At 39.3% G+C, this 19,799-nt stretch overlaps 1 protein-coding gene across 1 annotated transcript; it reads right to left on the minus strand.

Annotated features, from left to right (window-relative positions):
* Nucleotides 1-241: 241 nt before the first annotated feature.
* On the minus strand, nt 242-19,565 carry LOC140562213 (macrophage mannose receptor 1-like). Its single transcript, XM_072687668.1, has 12 exons — nt 19,529-19,565; nt 19,249-19,443; nt 19,082-19,129; nt 16,923-17,291; nt 11,829-11,870; nt 5,607-5,645; nt 5,322-5,521; nt 4,595-4,754; nt 3,622-3,761; nt 1,810-1,972; nt 436-798; nt 242-348 (listed from the first exon to the last, which is right to left on the minus strand). The coding sequence occupies exons 1-12, from the start codon at nt 19,563-19,565 to the stop codon at nt 341-343; spliced, it is 1,764 nt and encodes a 587-aa protein (XP_072543769.1). The 3' UTR covers nt 242-340.
* Nucleotides 19,566-19,799: the final 234 nt, after the last annotated feature.

Below are 19,799 nucleotides of genomic sequence, written 5' to 3' on the forward strand. Positions count from 1 at the left end.
TGACACTCTGCCTTGTTTTCTGATGTGGATTATGAATTTGCCTGTGTTGTACCTGCCTGCCTGTTGCCTGACATCTGCTTGTCCAGTAGGCTAAACAAACTTCCCAAACTACCAAATTACCAAATGTTGAGGCTAAGAAAAGGGAAATAAGCAGCTGAAATATGTCAATGATAAACCCTTATAAAGCTAAAACAACCTCTTTAAGACCATCACAGGGCTAAGTAAAGGCACACTCCCACACACAGCTCAGTTATAATGAAATCAATGTAAATATCAAATATTTTAGGATGTTTTTAAAAGTAATTGAAAGACTTTTTCTGGTAGAGTGAACGTCCTTTTCCTAGCACTCTGAAAAAGAAAAACGAAGATTATGAAAGTTTTCAGTGCATGATTATGAATCTTTGCTATTGGAAAACACAGAAGCCTTGTCCTCACCATGAGAGGCAGTGCAGATGAAGTTGAGGCTCTGGGTCTCTGGCAGACTGACCCACTGCTTACTTCCAGACTGAACCGCTCCTGATCTTTCTCCTCCACTGCAGTCTTCCACTCCAGTCCCGTTCCCTGGAGCCCAGTTCTGGTAGCAGATTGTTGATCCGCTGACCCAGAACCACAACCCCTGAGCACAGGTGTGACGCAGACCCACCCATACATTAGCAGTGGAGACATTTTTAGTAACAAACTCCACCCAGTGCTGGATTTCCTCAGTGTGAACAGAGACCAGGTCCACATGCTTCTCTCTGCAGTATCTAAGAGCTTCCCACCACGTCTTCTTCTCTTTAATCAGGATGAGTGGGATCTCTTGAACAGAGAGAAAACACAGTGAGTATAACCTGGTTTACTAATAAAGGATGCACCAATGACACCATATCTGTCCAATCTGTGACAAGGAATCTCTGCCTTTCCAATATAGCACACTTCATCTCCCTGCTACGACATTCATTAGCATCTGCTTCTACGTGCTTATTGGAAGGACGGAAGTGTGGTGAGATATCAGAAATTCTGAGACCTGTACATCTTAGTGGGGTCATAGCTGCTTCAATGCACCTGCTGAAAACTTTAGGAGCTGGACAGAGGAAACATAAAGGAATTAAAAATAATAATAATAATAATAATAATAATAATAATAATAATAATGATAATAATAATAATAATGATGATGATAAGCATTGTCTCAAAGTTATTTATCAGAAAATGGTAGTCCATTACAGCCACCAAGAGAGCAACTGAAATAATGGGAATTCTAGGATTACTATAAACATCTTAGCAATCAAATGAAAGGGCCAAAATTTAATTATATATTTTTTATTTTAAAAAAGTACATTAAAACATACTTGTCCAAATATCATTAAAATTCACAGATGCCATAGGAATACTTAAGGAGATGAGTTCAACTTGGATCTTTTTTTTTTTCCTTATTACACCTAATACACAGTAATCCTAATAGGATTTAAACCTGTCCAGCTCATCTGATTTTGAAACATTTTGACCATTGTCAAACACATTTGAATTTAATACCCCAGATAAAAATGTCAGATTAAACTCTTAAACAGCCTATGTGTTAAAATAAGAAATATGCCTTAGCGTGTAATAAGCTTTGGAGCGTTCAGGGGTTAAATGTTCACTTTCTTGAAAACAAAAACAAATCTGTGTTAATCTGAAGAAGGAACACAACTGATTATAGTAAGTTATCTGCAGTGTAAAAAAACATGTAGAAGGAGTTATTTAAATGTCAGTGTAACTTCAAACAGTAAAAGTAAATAAACTGCTGCTGTTACAGATTTACTGCATTTATCACTTTATATTACACACCTTCATAGCAGACAAATGGATCTTGCCAATGGCAGCCTGCATCAATCCATTTGTATCCAGCTGTACTGTTTAATTGCACACAGATGTCGCCCACAGGGTTGTTCGGCTCTCCAGTGTACCAGTCACTGTATGAGAAGTTACTCTTATCTGACCAGATCCAGCTCTAGAGACACATTAACACCTGACCAGTTAACAGTTTAAATCACTGCTCTCAGTTCTCATCATCATACAAAATAAAATCACCCTCACAATCTTAAAGTTGCCTTTTAAATTGTATTTAGCTTATCTTGCAAAAGAAAAACCTCCAGAACCAAAACAGCACTGAAAAACAATTCCAGAGCCATGATTCTGGAAGTCGGCCATGCAAGCGTGCAGCGGTCGACTTCCCCTCGTTTATGAAATGTACAACACCTGTGACTGTGGCTTTATATGCCCTTGCCTTTCTCTGCTAAGTGCTGTGAATGAACTCTGTTACAGCCTCTGTGGCAGTGTGGTCCATGGTCTGCTCAAGGGAAAGCATGCTGGATTGTGTGTTCAAGATCCTGCCTTGTCTCTTACCTTGCTCCTTGTATCCTCTTTTGGCTTTGAACCTAGTACCTCGGTTACACTTTCCAGCTCCCCTTAACTCTAGTTTACATTCCCTGTACCCTGTCTGGTTTATTCTCTCTTGCCAGTCTGAAGTGTCTGAACACTGCTTTGTGTTTTTGTTTACCTCCTGGTTATTATCCCTTCCTGTCCTGTTGTTTCACCCAAGCTCGGCCTGTGGTGGTCCCTTCTGAACACTGCTCAGTTGCCTTGGTTGTCCCTGCCCTGCTCTATGCTTCCTCCCTGGTTTGCAGATAGGGTGGGCAGCTGGTCTGAATTGAGTTACTACATGATCCAGACCTTGAAACCGTAGCTTTTCCTGTGCCAGTGTCTGTAGAAGAAGAGCTCAGACTCAGTGAGCAGCAAAGCTAAGGTCAGAGGAAAAAACAAGAATCCATGCTAGACTAAAAGGTTGAGCTAGCTACCATCTCTTTGAATATATGCTCCCTCGACAACAAACTGGACACTCTCGCTGACCCAATGAGTCTAACTAAAGCTAAACTCATTGGGGTTTTTTTACCGGTAAGACTTGAGAAAGCCAAACCCCAGGGAAGAGAGTATGGGGGCAAGGCTAAAACCTAACCCGGCTACAAGCTCTTCAGCTTGCTAACAGCACATCATGCTGAGAGGATACAGCAAAAGGGGACAGCAGCACTATTTAGTAAGTAATTGTTTTTGCTGCAATGTTAAAACTATGCTAGAATATGTGGGAAAAATTGGCATGTTTTATTTTAAGGTGAAATAACAGAGTTGTAAGTAGGTTAAAGGACATCTGAGCATTGTTCTCCTCAACACAAGCCACATACTATTTCTACAACAAACTTAAATACTAAATACAATGATACTAAATAAATGCTATATATGGCACCTAAAAGGGTTCTTTGAGCAATGCCATAGAAGAACCATTTTTCGGTTCCATGAAGAACCATGTTTATAAAAGAGGTTTATATATAAGATGGTTAAAGTGTAAAGAACCTTTACATAAAATTGAGGTTCATTAATGTTTTTTTCATTGTACTGTGGTTTTATTGAGCTGATTAGATGGATTAAAATATTTACTTTAGCAAATACCGTTCAATTAGGAGCACGTGTCATAAGTCTGTGAACAAAATTGTATATACAAAAGGATTAAAATAAAGTTCCAAATATACAGTTGCTTACAGCGCTGACTTTCTGTTTCAGTCCTATCCATAAATGTCCTGCTGTCCCATTGAGAGTAGCATTTACAGCATTCATTTCCTCCTGACTCTCAATGGTGGCCAGATCAGTGAAATTCTCTCTGCAGAATTTCTGAGCTTCAGTCCAGTTCTTTCCTTCTTTCACCACATGAAACTGACGGGACCCACATGAGGAGAGAGTGCACAAACCTTTAGGGGTTTAACAAAAATGTTGCATCATTTATTTATTTTGTTACACAGTCGCTCCATGTTCAGGCTTAAACATAATTGGTCAATCAAACTAATTGAAATATATTGGTTGTTTTTTAATACTTGGAAGTATTTTCTGCAGTCAATGGACATGGACATCAAGTTTACTCCCTTGAGTTGCTTGGGGAGCCTTTACAGCAGCCTCCTTCAGTTGATTCTTGTTTGTGGGGTTTCTGGTTCAGGTTTGTAATCGGTAAGTGTGGAGTTTTTACTTGTATGAATGAAGCAAATGTATAAACACAATCCACTGCACTTCACCCTTTAACACTTTTTACAGAACACTAAAGGTAAATAGGAACTACAGAATAAGAACAAGAAGCAATTCCCCATAGTAATGTTAATATATCATGAATATACAATCTACTACAGACAGATAAAAACACACTGATTGTGTATAATATATCTATTTTACATACTAAAGTAAAACATGGTAATTCTATTGCATTATCAGGTTTGTACAAGTCATTGCCATCCAATGAAAAACATGTATCTCCAAAACGATGACTTTACAGAGAAGACAATTATCTTAGCTTTGAATGAACGTCAATGTAAAGGTACAAGGTTACTTCAAGTAATTTAGAGCATTTCTATTGGTCTATTTATTCAGATGTTTTGTATAGTGTAGAGTGCAGCTACAGGGTTTAAACAATGGAGAAAACTAAAAATGGACAAAAACAGAGATACATGGTTTCACTGGACAACAGTAAAGAAATGTGTCCAGTGAATGAATTGGAGCTGTAATAGATGTACAGTATTCACCTCATAATACTCACCATAGCAGACAAATGGACCTGGCCAATGGCAGCCCGCATCAGCCCATTTGTATCCATATTCACTATATAGCTGCACACAGTTATCACCCACAGGGTTGTTTGGCTCACTAGTGTTCCAGTCACTGTATGAGAAGTTACTCCCATCTGACCAGCTCCAGCTCTAGAGACACATTAACACCTGATCAGTGAACAGTTTAAATCACTGCTCTTAGTTCTCATCATCAAACAAATAAATAAAATCATCCTCCTAATATTAAAGGCTGACGTTGATACTGGAGTGCAGGACATCATCTCCAGACTGCTAGTTAGGGGAATACCTGTTGGTACAGGAAACAGGAAGCTCAAAGAGCCAGTATTTAATACTATAGCTGTCACAGATGTGAGAAAGCAGGATCTCATCCACCTTTAAACCAACACTGTCAGAACTGACCCACCACTCAACCACTACTTTAACAACACATTTTCAGCCATCATTCAAGCGCATGTCGGCCATCAGGAATGAATGTTAACATTAACTAATGCACATAAATGTTGCAATCAGGACTGAGTATTTTTCACTCTAACCAAAGCCTAAGCTTTATCCAGGGTAAGTCATCTTGAAATAAATAAAACATTATATATAAAAATAATATAGTCTATTATTTTTATGAAGTATGTAATACATATTTCACTCACACAGCCAGCTAAAAACAGTCAACAACATCTACTACTGCTGAGTTTTGCTTACGACTTTCTGTTTCAGTCCTATCCAGTAATTGCCTGTTGTCCCGTTGAGAGCAGCTTTTACAGCGTCCATTTCCTCCTGGTTCTCAATGCTGACCAAATCAGTGAAATTCTCTCTGCAGTATTTCTGAGCTTCAGTCCAGTTTTTTCCCTCTTTCACCACATGAAACTGAGGAGTCCCACACAAGGAGAGAGTCCACAGAGCTGTAGGGGTTAAAGCTCTAATCAGCATGGCAGTACAGTAATGAACCAGCAGAGAGTTTTACAGATGATCATGAACTTCACTGACCTGAGAAAAGCAGGAGACCATGCAGTGCTGAACTCATGACTGTGGAGAGCAGGAAACAGAACCAGAGAAGTCTTAACAGTCCATACATTAGATCATCAAATTAGGTATTTTTTAATGTCATCTTCTTATGACACTGTTGTAGAGGTGAGTGAGTCATTAGTGTTTAGAAGCAGGTGCTCTGTGAATGTGTGTTACAGTGATGTGTGTATTTACACACTGTATCAAATGTTTATTTCACATAAATAGTCCATAATACAGTGGGGCAAAAAAGTATTCAGTCAGCCACTAATTGTGGAAGTTTTACTTAAAAAATGAGAGAAGAAGTCTGTAATTTTCATTCAACCCCGAGAGACAAAATGAGCAAGAAAAAAATACGGGAAATCACATTGTAGGATTTTTAAAGATTGTAGATTGTAAATTATGGTGGGAAATATGTATTTGGTCAATAACAAAAGTTCAGCTCAATACTTTGTAACATAACCTTTGTTGGCAATGACAGAGGTCAAACATTTCATGTAAGTCTTCACCAGGTTTGCACACACTGTAGCTGGTATTTTGGCCAATTCCTCCATGCAGATCTCCTCTAGAGCAGTGATGTTTTGGGGCTGTCACTGGGCAACACTGACTTTCAACTCCCTCCACAAACTTTCTATGGGGTTGAGGTCTGGAGACTGGCTAGGCTACTCCAGGATCTTGAAATGCTTTTTACAGAGCCACTGCTTCGTTGCCCAAGCGGTGTGTTTGGGATCATTGTCATGCTGGAAGACCCAGCCACGTTCTATCTTCAGTGCTCTCACTGATAGAAACAGGTTTTGGCTTAAAATCTCACGATACATGACCCTGTTCATTCTTCCCTTAACACGGATCAGTCGTTATGTCCCCTTCACAGGAAAAATGTCCCAAAGCAGGATGTTTCCACCCCCATGCTTCACAGTAGGTATGATGTTCTTGGGCTGCAGCTCAGCATTCGTCTTCTTCCAAACACAACGAGTCGAGTTTTTATCAAAAAGTTCTATTTTGGTTTCATCTGGCCACATGATATTCTCCCAATCCTCTTCTGGATCATGCCTATGCTCTCTGGCAAACATCAGACGGGCCTGGACACTATTGGCTTAAGCAGGGGGACACGCCTGGCACTGCAGGATGAGTCCCTCTCTGCGTAGTGTGTTACTGATAGCAGCCTTTGTTACCTTGGTCCCAGCTCTCTGCAGGTGATTCATCAGGTCCCTCTGTGTAGTTCTGGGATTTTTGTTCACCATTCTCATGATCATTTTGACCCCATGGGATAAGATCTTGCATGGGGCCCCAGATCGAGGGAGATTATCAATGGTCTTTCAACTTCTTACAATTGCTTCCACAGTTGATGTATTCACACCAACCTGCTTGCCTACTGTAGATTCACTCTTCCCAGCCTGGTGCAGGTCTACAATTTTTTTCCTGGTGTCCTTCGACAGCTCTTTGGTCTTGGTCATGGTTAAGTTTAAGTCTGACTGTTTGAGGCTGTGGACAAGTGTGTTTTTTACAGATAACGAGGTCAAACAGGTGCCATTAATACAGGTAACAAGTGGAGGACAGAAGAGCTTCTTACAGAAAAGTTCAAGGTCTGTGAGAGCCAGAAATCTTGCTTGTTTGTGGGTGACCAAATACATATTTCCCACCATAATTTACAAATATGTTCTTTAAAAATCCTACAATGTGATTTCCTGGATTTTTTTCCCTCATTTTGTCTCTCATAGTTGAAGTGTACCTATGATGAAAATTACAGAACTCTCTCATCTTTCTAAGTAGAAGAACTTGCACAATCAGTGGCTTACTAAATACTTTTTGGCAGCACTGTATATGTTTTCAGATATTGTGTACACCATACATGTGACTGTATATTTGCATTAGGTCACTTTTTAAGCTACAGTCAATTGCCAAATTGACAATCATCTTCCTTTCATTCTCTCTCGCATTTTAGGAGGCATATTTAACCAATAATTGTATGTATACACATGTACAAAATTGTTGGTACCCCACTGTTAATGAAAGAAAAACCCACAATGGTCACATTGTGAATCTAATGAAAGTAATAATAAATTAAAAAGCAATGAAAATTAACCAATGCAAGACAGACATTGCTTTTCAACCATGCTTTAACAGAATTATAAAAAAATAATAAAGTCATAAAACAGGCCTGGACAGAAATGATGGTACCCTTAACGGTAACTTAATATTTTGTTGCACTACCCATTGAGGCAATCACTGCTATTAAACCATTCCTGTAACTGTCAATGAGACTTCTGTACCTCTCAGCAGGTATTTTGGCCCACTCCTCATGAGCAAACTGCTCCAGTTGTCTCAGGTTTGAAGGGTGCCTTTTTTCCAGACAGCATGTTTCAGCTCCTTCCAAAGATGTTCAATAGGATTTAGGTCAGGGCTCATAGAAGGCCATTTCAGAATAGTCCAATGTTTTCCTCTTAGCCATTCTTGGGTGTTTTTAGCTGTGTGTTTTGGGTCATTATCCTGTTGCAAGACCCATGACCTGCGACTGAGACCAAGCTTTCTGACACTGGGCAGCACATATTTCTCTAGAATCCCTTGAGATAGTCTTGAGATTTTATTGTATCCTGCACAGATTCAAGACACCCTGTGCCAGATGTAGCAAAGAAGCCCCAGAACATAACAGAGCCTCCTCCATGTTTTACAGTAGGGATAGTGTTCTTTTCTTGATATGCTTAACTTTTCTGTGAACATAGAGCTGATGTGCTTTGGCAAAAAGTCTTTTTTTTCTCATCTGTCTATAGGACATTCTCCCAGAAACTCTTTTGTTTCCATTTATATTATCTGTATCTTTGATTTGTCATCAATTCTCCTCCTGCGGCTACAGTCCCATGGATCTTACATTTCTGAATAATATGTGCAACTGTAGTCACAGGAACATCAAGCTGCTTGAAGATGGTCTTATAAGCTTTACCTTTAACATGCTTGTCTATCATTTTCTCTTTCATTCGCTTCCTCTGGTCCATGTTGAGTGTGGTACACACCATGTCACCAAACAGCACAGGGACTACCTGTAGCCCTATATATAGGCCCACTGACCGATTAAAAGGTTTTAGACACCTGTGATGCTAAGTAGTGGACACACCTTGATTTATCATGTCCCTTTGGTCACATTATTTTCAGGGGTACCCTCATTTTTGTCCAGGCCTGTTTAATGAGTTTACATTTTAAAATAATTCTGGTGAAGCAGGGTTCAATATCAATGTCGGATTTTCATTTGTTCATTTTCATAGATTTTTCATTTATTATTACTTTTTTCAGATTCAAGTTATTTCTGTGACAGTGGGTTTTTCTTTCATTATCCGAGGGGTAACAACAATTTTGTCTACATTGTTTTAAAGAGACATGTTTGAAGCTGTAAAAATCCATCCTTTAGGATGTAGAAGCAAATGCTGACATCATATTAACACTTCAGTTTTTTCTATTTAGAAATCCCAGCCTACTTATCGCAGTGATGTAAAGTGACAGTGCACACTGAGAGCTGAAGTGTCCCAAACATCTTTTGCCTACCTCAGCACCTGCCCCAACACACCTAATCCATCTAATCAGCTCATTAACAAGCTTCTCACTGCAGGATCAGGTGTGTAGAGGACAAGATTAGTTGATACTGTTCAGTGCAGGGAGGTCAACAGGACTGGAGTCAAGGGCCACAGTTTTAGTTTAAAAAAGAGTAAAAAACTTAAATAAACTTTATTTTAAGGTAAGACTGGTCATCTGGTCAGGTTCTGTTCCTAATGTAACTGCCCCAGTGAGTATAAATCAAAAGTTTTGATGACTGGTAAAAGTCGAAAACGTGAAGAGCATGGTCAGAATTTTCTTGCATTAAATATTACATTGGTTAACATGCATGCAAATGTAGTATGATCTGATGATGACTAGGTGTACCATAAATGCATATCGTCTGGATATATGGGTTAACATTTGCGTCCTGTCATTTGATTTTTGATCTGATTTTTAAAATGCAAGGAGTAGAAAGTACAGATAGTTAGTTAAAATGTAAGGAGTAGAAGTAAAAAGTCAGCTGAAAAAGAATTACTTTAGTAATTTCTACGGTACGAAAATAGAAAGTAAGGTAAGAAAGTATTTGTACTTTGTTACTTGACATCTCTGGTCATACCAGCGCCAGTTCTATGAGTGAAGGAATTTGTAGATTTTGAGTGAAAGCAAAATTTCCGAATGACACTAACACATCTTTTCACCCTTTATAACCCATTATAAACTCCCCACAAAACCCCCCTGATCAGATACAGGCAGGATAACTTTAACTTTTTAAATTGAGGTTGTTTATGTTTCATTCATTCACTGAAAACAAATACCAAGCATCTTATCTGATCACTGTTACAGTTCCAGGAAATAAAATAAAGTAAAATGTGTTCCTGTGAATAGCTAGAGGAAATTATCATGTCACCACTGGATGAAAGTGTACGGTAAGGATTCATGGGAGAAGATGTACCAGTACCAGTCATACCAGTGAAGGAATTTTGAGTGGAAGCCTGACACAGCATCTGTAATTTTTTTTTTTGCTAGTGTCTTACTGCTTGAAGCAGACTAAGAATTCCATGTGGTGTGCAGTGGACATGTACCATAACACCACCTATTGCAGTTGCCTTGCACATGCGGAGAGTGTAAAACGTTCAACGTTCAATCGGATAGGAATTGTATTCGGAATGGCCTCAATCAGAATAGAGTAGTCTATACATGAATACATGGACATATTTTATTCTGACTGATGACACAGTGTCCATAAAAAATAAATTTACTCTGGTGGACCTTAAGGTATGCTTGGGCTAATTGTCCTGTTGGAATGTTAAGTGATGCCCAAATTTCAGCTTCCGCACAGAAGGCATGACATTTTCTAATAGGATTTTCTAATACTTAACTGAATCCATCTTGCCCTCCACACAAAGAAGGATTCCAGTGCCAGAGGAAACAACAGAACCCCAGCACCTCACAGAGCCACTATGCTTCACTATAGGCAGGGTGTTATTTTCAGTATATGCTTCATTCTTCCACCTGCAGAAATACTGCTAATGCATAGGCCCAAAAAGGTTTGTGTCACCGCTCCACAGAACACAATCCCAAAAAACTGTGTGGTTTACTAATGTGGTTCTGAGCAGTTCTTGTGCTTTTGGACCACCAATTTACAGTAATAGTTTCCTCTCAAAACATGGTCAAAGCTGGCCAGTTCAGGTATTTGATGTGTTTTGTGCATTGTGTGAGGAAAGTTCAAACCAGCAACCCTCGCAGTGTAAGTCCAACACCACATAGCTCAGGTTTTAACTGACTCTGAATATCCTGGTGGCAAATCAAGGATGTCATTAGTTGCGTCAGGTGCGCTGGAGACAAAACGCATCAAATACCTGAACTGGCCAGGAGTTTTGACCCAGAGAACTGAACAAAAAGTTCAGGGAAGAGATTGCTGCCATGCACAAACTAGAGAAATACTGCAAAAGATTCCTAGAGATGTGGAATTGGAATTGGAAGTTCAAAGAAAGAGGAAGCTAATACTGGCAGTTGGTGGTCCAAACTCCTAGCCAGTTCAGGTATTTAATGCGTTTAGGCTCCAGCACCCCTGACATAGGGCAGGTTTTAAACCACTGAATCTGAAACCGAAATCTGAAAACCAGGTGGCAAATCAAGGATGTCATTAGTTGCGTCAGGTGTGCTGGACACAATGCACAAAAACACCCACAGTCACAACAGCTTTTGTTAGCCTATATATATATATATATATATATATATATATATATATATATATATATATATATATAATATTAATAAACATCAATAGATACCTATCTTATTATTCATTTCTGGCACTGACAGAGCTCAAAAGTACCTTGGGGTTTGAGGTTCACTGACCCTCTTAAAAGGTGTGTCTCTGTCTTTTTTGGTTATTTGTTTTTGTTGTAAAATGTCACAGACATTAGGTGTATGTTTATGTGCTACTGTAAAAACATATCAGCTAAAAGTAGTAGTTTAATGCGATAAAGAGAAGAACTGTGGACCTGTATTTTACCAACCTTTTACAATAGATTTCTTACAACCTGTTTAAGTTAGAATTAGTCTTTTTTTTCTACAGACAGAGAGATACAGTGAAATTATTGTCTGTTAAATGTGGACAACAAATCCTAAAACAATTATTATGAATTCTTCAGTGTTATTAAATGTGTTTCCTACCTGTTAACAGTTGTTGCTGAAAAGATTGCTCTGTCATGTCCTCTGCAAGCAATGTTGTGTCAATGCTGTGTATGATAACAGAGGTGTCAGAGCAGCTCTTTGTTCATTTATTCATGTACTTTTCATAAAGCTCATTTACATTATGTTCCGGAGAACAATGCAAATGTTTCTCTGACTGTTTGTTCCGGAGTACCATTTTAATAAAGTATTGTCAATCAATATACAGATAATACGTAACCATGGTGTATAATCACTGTACATAACCTCTATAAATATCCACTGTACATAGCCCCTGTGTATAGCCACTGTACATAGCGACTGAGTATAACCACTGTATATAATCAGGGTATAACCACTGTGTATAACCACTGTGCATAGCCATTGAGTATAACCACTTCATATAGCCACTGTAAATAACCACTGTATATAACCACTATATATAGCCACTGTAAATAACCACTGTAAATAACCACTGTACATAACCATTGTATATAACCACTGTACATAACTACTGTATATAACCACTGTATATTGCCACTGTATATAACCAATGTATATATCATACAATAATCCTTTTATATAGGAGCCTCTCCTACTTTCCTTTACTGTGATCAGTGCACAAATACTCTTTAACCTGTTGGAACACACCGTTTCCACTCAATTCTCTTAAATCTGCATACTGTACATATATATCTTAGTATGACAGAACTTGGTGTATATCGTCATGTTTACCTGCAGAAACCTTGTATTTCCAAACTGACAACTTGTAACTTTTAATGGAAGAACGTAGAAGATTTAATTAATGAATAAGGTCCATTTATCATCACCCATTTATCATGATAAGAAATGGAGATATGACTCCATGACAATACTCTTGTACTCTTCATTGCCCACCCTTTTCTTGAGGTTTGTTCTGCACTACTGTCTTTTTTACATCTTGCATTTTCAGTCGTTGCTACACTGCCATATGTACAAATATTTGTGAACACCTCTATTAAATTATTCATTTAAATTAGGAAATTGGGAATATTAGAAATATTAGTTTCACCAAAATAAAATTATTTGTACTCCTCATACAGAATGATTCTGAAGCTGTTAATTTAAAATACATCTGCTACATAATGATGCTTCTTTTAGTAATCTCAGTCCGCTGCATCCTTCTAAAGACTTCAGACATACATTTATTATTATTATTATTATTTTTATTATTATTATTATTATTATTATTTACAGTAGTTGAACAGTGAACACATGGGACAACATAAATAGCCTCAAATACACCCACAAGGGACAAGACAACTTGGTGTGACATTAGCAACTTGCCACATCCTAGTGTGAAAGTAAGGATACTCAGAAAGGCTCTGTGTTCCGGTGTCCCAATACTGGATTTCAGGAATTTACACTCAGTTGAACTGGGCAAGGCCCTGCCTCTTTCACACCTGCATGCTGATGACCATAATGATAATGTCCACAAAGCTCCCTGCTTTGAATAGCATAATATCTATTGAAACATTCACACCTCACTCACATCCTTCCTGCTTTTAATTTGCATTTGTCCTCTGTCCTCTTTTCCTGTTACTAAAATGTCAGGTCTGTGCCTGGAAATAAGATAAGATAAGATAAGATAAGATAAGATAATTGTCAGGTCCGCGTCGCCGCGCCCACCCCGAGGGCGGTCCCGAGCCGTGGACCACAGGCTTCATGTTCAAGGACTTTTATGTTGACACCCGGTTACAGACTGCGCCATGCATGTTCTGATGTGGGTCATCTGAGAGCTGGGGTACAAAAGGGGAGCAAACGCTAAGGTCTGGGCCGAGAATTACTCTTGCGACGCCAAGCGTTATGTTGGCCTCACGTTCATGAGACTTCTAGGAGAGTCTACGGGTTTCGGTAGTGTATGTTCTATCGGAGCTGTTTCACGTTCAGAAGGAGTTCGCTGTCTGGTTCACTGGTTGGTCGCCAGTGAGATTCAGCATCCGGTTCCCTTTGCACTGTAGTCACGGAAGTTTATCAGCGCCTGACGAGCGCGGTTTGGGTTCCTGTATCTGGCTTCCCCCCTCCGTTAGGGTGGCCCAGCCTCGCTTTGCTCACTGGCTGCCTACCAGCCTCAGGTGGCCTTCAGGTTTTGCCCACATTAGTTTGTCACGTTTGTCTTGTTTATCCCTCTCTGTTATTGCTGCACTCTTGTGTTTTCCCCTTGTTAATTTGAATAAAACGTTATCATGCATCGCACCGTCCCTGCGAGTGTTCACCCGTCCATGTCTAGCTTAGCCAGCATGACAATAATCCTTTATTAGTCCCGCAATGGGGAAATTCTCAGTGTCACAGCACAAAGGGATAGCAAGACACTCAGTTACAAAAATGTAGATAAATAATTTGCACTATATACACAATATAAATATGAATTAAAAAAGCAATAACAATATTATTTACAGGTTATTGCTCTTAATTGCACATGTGGGAGGGGGGGATTGCACATAGTATTGTTACATTGAGGGATCTCTTTTGCTTGAACATGTGTGTGTAGTTTAAGTGTGTGTGTATGTGGTCCGCTGGGAGCAGTGCTGGTTGTGGAGTCTGACGGCAGCAGGAAGGAAGGACCTGCGATACCGCTCCTTCACACACTTGGGGTGAAGCAGCCTGTCATTAAGGAGCTGCCCAGTGCTGCCAGAGTCTCATGCATGGGGTGGGAGCTGTTCTCCAGCATGGATGCCAGCTTGGCTGTCATCCTCTGCACTCCTCTGCTCCCTGCACTGCAAAGGACCCCAGTCTCCTCAGTAGGAAGTAGAGTCTGCTTTGGCCTTTCTTGAAGAGTGCAGTAGTGTTGACTGACCAGTCCATTTTGTTGTTCAGATGAACACCCAGGTATTTATAAGAGTCCACACTCTCGATGTTCATACCCTGGATGTTCACTGATGGAGGGGGTCTTCACCTGCGGAAATCCACCACCAGTTCTTTGGTCTTTCCTGCGAACAAACTTAATAGAAAAAAAAACAGAAAGGTCAGTCTGCAGCTGTACTCTGCATACTGTGTATCATTAGCATTCATCATCTTGGCCAAAAAAAGACTTTAACCCCATAAACAGCCCATGTGACCTTCTGTCAACCTTCTGTGACCAGAGAATAGGCCCACCAGAAGCATATCAAAAAAAGAACACTGTCCCTACTGTGAAACATGGATGAGGCTCTGTTATGTTCTGGGGCTGCTTTGCTGCATCTGGCAGAGTGTCTTAAATCTGTGCAAGGTACAATGAAATCTCAAGACTATCAAGGAATTTTAGAGAGAAATGTGCCAGTATCAGAAAGTTTGGCCTCAGTCACAGGTCATGGGTCTTGCAACAGAATAATGACCCAAAAAACACAGCTAAAAACACCCAAGAAAACATTGGACTATTCTGAAGTGGCCTTCTATGAGCTCTGACCTAAATCCTACTGAGCATCGTTGGAAGGAGCTGAAACATGCCGTCTGGAAAAGGCACCCTTCAAACTTCAGAGAGGTGCAGAAGTCTCAGTGATTGCCTCAAAAGGTTGTGCAACAAAATGTTAAGTTAAGGGGACCATCATTTCTGTCCAGGCCTGTTTCATGAGTTTATTTGTTCAAATAATTCTGTTTAAGGTGGTTGAAAAAAAGTTTCCTAAATTGCAGATTAGGAACAAATAACAATGTTTACAGATTTTGAAGAGGTGCTTCTTACCTTATAATGCTTGTACAGGTGCTCTGCTAGTCAGTGTGAATACTGTAATGTGTGGTGCATGCAACTACAGAGAGGATTTACATTTACATTTATGGCATTTAGCAGATGCTCTTATCCAGAGCGACTTACAAAGTGCTTTGCTATTTTTACCCAAGAAAAAACCTTAGCTAGTTAGAATAGACTAATAATTCAAAAGAAACCTCTAAGCTTAGACACTACTAAACACAATAAAATAAGGCGACCATAGTACTCTATTCGTCCAAGTACTCTCGGAAAAGGTGGGTCTTCAGTTTGCGAATTAAAACTAGTAAAGCTGTTAATTTACGAGAACGTTTACAGAATTAAATTAATGCACATGTGCAAAAAAGACCCTATACAGTGTTCCCCTAACATATAAAAACAACCCTGATCAGGACATTTGCCTGTAGTTTGGTTGTTGGTGTAGTGTTGTCTTTGACTACTTTTAGGAAAAAATTAAAGATAATATATATGAGCAAAAATTCACAAAATTTAAATACCAAGTATCAAGGATTGTGATCCAGCCAATTTTTAGGACAAGTTGGACACTCTTGTGGCAATGCTTCAAAATAGGAAGCCTTCCCTGGACAGTACAAACAGTTAACCATACAAAAGCAGGATAAACTTTTTAATACCCTTGATCTCAGAAGAAACACTAAATAAACAGGTGTCCCAATAACTTTGTTCATAAAGTGCATTTCTGCCTAGTGTCTGATGGAGGTTCCTGTGACAGAAAATCCCTGAATAAGAGATAAAATAGGTGAAAGCATCCCCTGTCTGGATGTTCATATGCACATGCAGACAATTTCCTGAAGCAGTCTTGAAGCTCTTTTATCAAATATACAACAGACCTTTCTTATATACTTCATCTAGACAGTCCAAACTGGATACATTCTTGGTCTAGGGTGAAATGTAAAGCTTTCAGTCACACATGAATTCTGCTTCAGAAACTGTAGAGAGTGTAAAACGTGGTGAATTCAGTGTACTGTATGACTATATTCTGACCTTTAAACTGTCTGAACCACCTTCCAGAGAAAAGAGGCTCTATAAGAGAGAGAATGCTGGGTGAGAGCAGTCTGTAAAGGAATTTAAGGACTTTGTTGGAGGCTAGACTTCTAAACTGAAAATAATTTGTTGAGTGTATTACAGAATTAAGGCCAAACACCACAATAATTAGAGAAACCTAACAGCAAAAGCTTGATGAGACAGTAGTGAAATGGAAGTCTGCACTAATGTGAGGTACAGTGAGCAGATCCAGTTACATTAGTGTGGGGCCTGAATCCTTTCCCAGAGATCTGTAAAGAAAAAAGCGAGATTAAGAACTTGTTCCGTTTATAAACGCACATCTGTCCAACAGGAAATTAGAAGAGTCCTGGTCTCACCCTGAGAGGCAGTGCAGATGAAGTTGAGGGTCTGAGTCTCTGGCAGACTGACCCACTGCTTACTTCCAGACTGCACTGCTCCTGATCTTTCTCCTCCACTGCAGTCTTCCACTCCAGTCCCATTCCCTGGAGCCCAGTTCTGGTAGCAGATAGTCGACCCACTCACCCAGAACCAAAATCCCTGAGTACAGATGTGACGCAGACCCACCCACACATTAGCAGTGGAGGCAGTTTTAGTAGAATTCTCCACCCATTGCTGGATTCCCTCAGTGTGAACAGAGACCAGATCCACATGATTCTCTCTGCAGTATCTCAGAGCTTTCCACCATGTCTTGTTCTCTTTAATCAGGATGAGTGCAGAGTCTTGATGTGAAAGAAAACAGAGGTTTTATCAATTAGGATTCACTGTATCTACTTTTACACTATAAGAAGAGCTGACCCATTCAAGTACAACCCTATGTTTCCTTTATCTTTTAAATGTGGCTTCAATCCACCATTAGTCTGAACACTAAGTAACTTCTTAACCCCACTCCTTAACTGTTGCTTTTGCTCAAAGGATCAACACTTCACCTGGGACCATCAAACACAAATGTCCTCCATCTTTCCTTATAGTCTTTTTTGTTTTCTGTTTAAAGTCACTAACAAATAAAGTAATATATCTGGAGTGTTTCTACTACTTGTACTGGGGCAAATTCATACCCATCCGCTTGCTAAATAATTTAACTAGTTAAAATATTTTAGTAATAGTATTCCTTATCATTATTATTATTATCATTATTATTATTTTTAGTAGTAGTAGTAGCAGTAGTAGCTGTAAATTTATTTATTTACATTTTTCAGATTTTTACCCATTTCCTCCCTAATTTGAATTGCCAGTTACCCAACTCATACATACTCTCCTCCATCACATGCAATGCTCCCGACACGAGTGAGGTTGAAGACCAGCACATGCCTCCTCAGACACAAGCGCAGCCAGTCAACACTTTTTTTCAAACTGCTGCCGATGCATCGGCTAAGAAATGCCAGTGATGGCCAGCACCGCACTGAATCAATGTACGTGGAAGAGAGTGCCTACCTACCCTGAATAGAGCAAGATCAATTGTTGAAAGACACCATAAACAGTAAAAACTCTAAACAGTAAGACTTAAAACAGTAAAACACTAAACAGTAAAACCCTAAACTATTTCGGGATGGGTCAAGATGGCAGTTATTTTAGCAGAAGGAAAGGGCTGGACTCCTCCAGGATTGTGGAGATGGTTTGCTTTTTAAAAGGTTGCTAAAGGAAAGGATAAAGCTTGATTTTAGGTTTTCTAACACCATGAGGAATCATGACGGGTTTGAGAGTGTGGGCCGATGGAGGAGCTCTGTGTAAAATCACGGCTGAGAGTTTGGTGTTTGCTGACATGTTAAAGTGAGGAAGCCTGTTTTTATACATATGATGGTTTGTTTGACCTGATACTGTGAATAAAGTCCAGCTAAAACTCTCTCTCTCTCTCTCTCACACACACACACACACACATCTTTTTATATCTTACTTATTCTCTCTCTCTCTCTCTCTCTCTGGTCAATTATCCAGCAATCTGGGTTTAGTGTCACAGTACTCAATGTCAGTTTTATCTGCAGTGTGAAAATAATGTAGAATTAACTATAGAATTGTAATTGTAGAATGTATTATTCAGATGTTCCTTCATTAAAGCGCTGACTTCTGAAGTGTAACTTCTCCACACAAACAGTAGAAGTGAATGAACTGGAGCTGTAACAGATTTACTGTATTATTACCTTATAATACACCTGTACAGATGTCCTTTTCTTTTCTGTAAATATATTTTTCAGCTCTTTATTACCTTTATTACCTTTAGTACTTTCTACTTTTTTTAATTTATCCCCTACCCTATTTATTGTTTAGTGTCATTTTCCTTTAGTTTAAGACTGTGTTCTGTGTTTCTTTGTTACTTGTCATGCGTGTTGCTCTCACCAAGACAAATTCCTTGTATGGGTAACATACTTGGTGAAATAAAGAGATTCTGATTCTGATTCTGATTCTGATTATATTACTCACCATAGCAGACAAATGAATCAAGCCAATGGCAGCCTGCATCATTCCATCTGTATCCATTTCCACTCCAGAACCCAACACAGATATCACGGCTCTCCAGTCATCCAGTCACTGTATGAGAAGTTACTCCCATCTGACCAGATCCAGCTCTAGAGACACATTAACACGTGATCTGTGAACAGTTTAAATCACTGCACTCAGTTCTTTTCATCAGTTTCCTTCTAATTTCTAAATGTTCAAAACTGCTTGCTCTGGTGGTCTCTCCAGGTTTCTGTCTCAGTCCTATCCAGAAAATTCCTGTTGTCCCATTAAGAGTAGCATTTACAGTGTCCATTTCCTCCTGGTTTTCAATGGTGGCCAGATCAGTGAAATTCTCTCTGCAGTATTTCTGAGCTTCAGTCCAGTTCTTTCCCTCTTTCACCACATGAAACTGACGAGTCCCACACAAGGAGAGAGTCCACAGAGCTGTCGGGGTTAAAGCTCTCATCAGCATGGCAGTACAGTAATGAAGCAGCAGAGAGTTTTACAGATGATCATGAACTCCACTGACCTGAGAAAAGCAGGAGACCATGCAGTGCTGAACTCATGACTGTGGAGAGACTACAGAGAGAGAGAGAGAGAGAGAGAGATCAGACATTCAGCAGTAGATCAGTCTTTACAGTCTGTAAATCAGACCATCAAATTAGTTTTTTTTAATAACTTTTTTAATATCGTCTTCTTATGATGTTGTAGAGGTGAGGAAAAGTCATTAGTGTTTATATATAAATATAAATATGTACACCATAAACATATATGTACAATATTATACACCATTTCAAAAT

This window comes from Salminus brasiliensis, chromosome 9 (genome assembly GCF_030463535.1).
Source record: "Salminus brasiliensis chromosome 9, fSalBra1.hap2, whole genome shotgun sequence".
Taxonomy (NCBI): Eukaryota; Metazoa; Chordata; class Actinopteri; order Characiformes; family Bryconidae; genus Salminus; species Salminus brasiliensis.

Excerpts from the sequence above, each read along its gene's own strand:
- LOC140562213 (XM_072687668.1), bottom strand. The coding sequence starts at position 19,565 with ATGAGTTCAGCACTGCATGGTCTCCTGCTTTTCTCAG. Across the intron at positions 11,871-16,922 it reads CATCTGCACTGCCTCTCAGG|AGGACATGACAGAGCAATCT; the intron begins GTGAGACCAGGA and ends CATTGCTTGCAG. Across the intron at positions 4,755-5,321 it reads TAGGACTGAAACAGAAAGTC|AGCTGGAGCTGGTCAGATGG; the intron begins GTAAGCAAAACT and ends ATGTGTCTCTAG.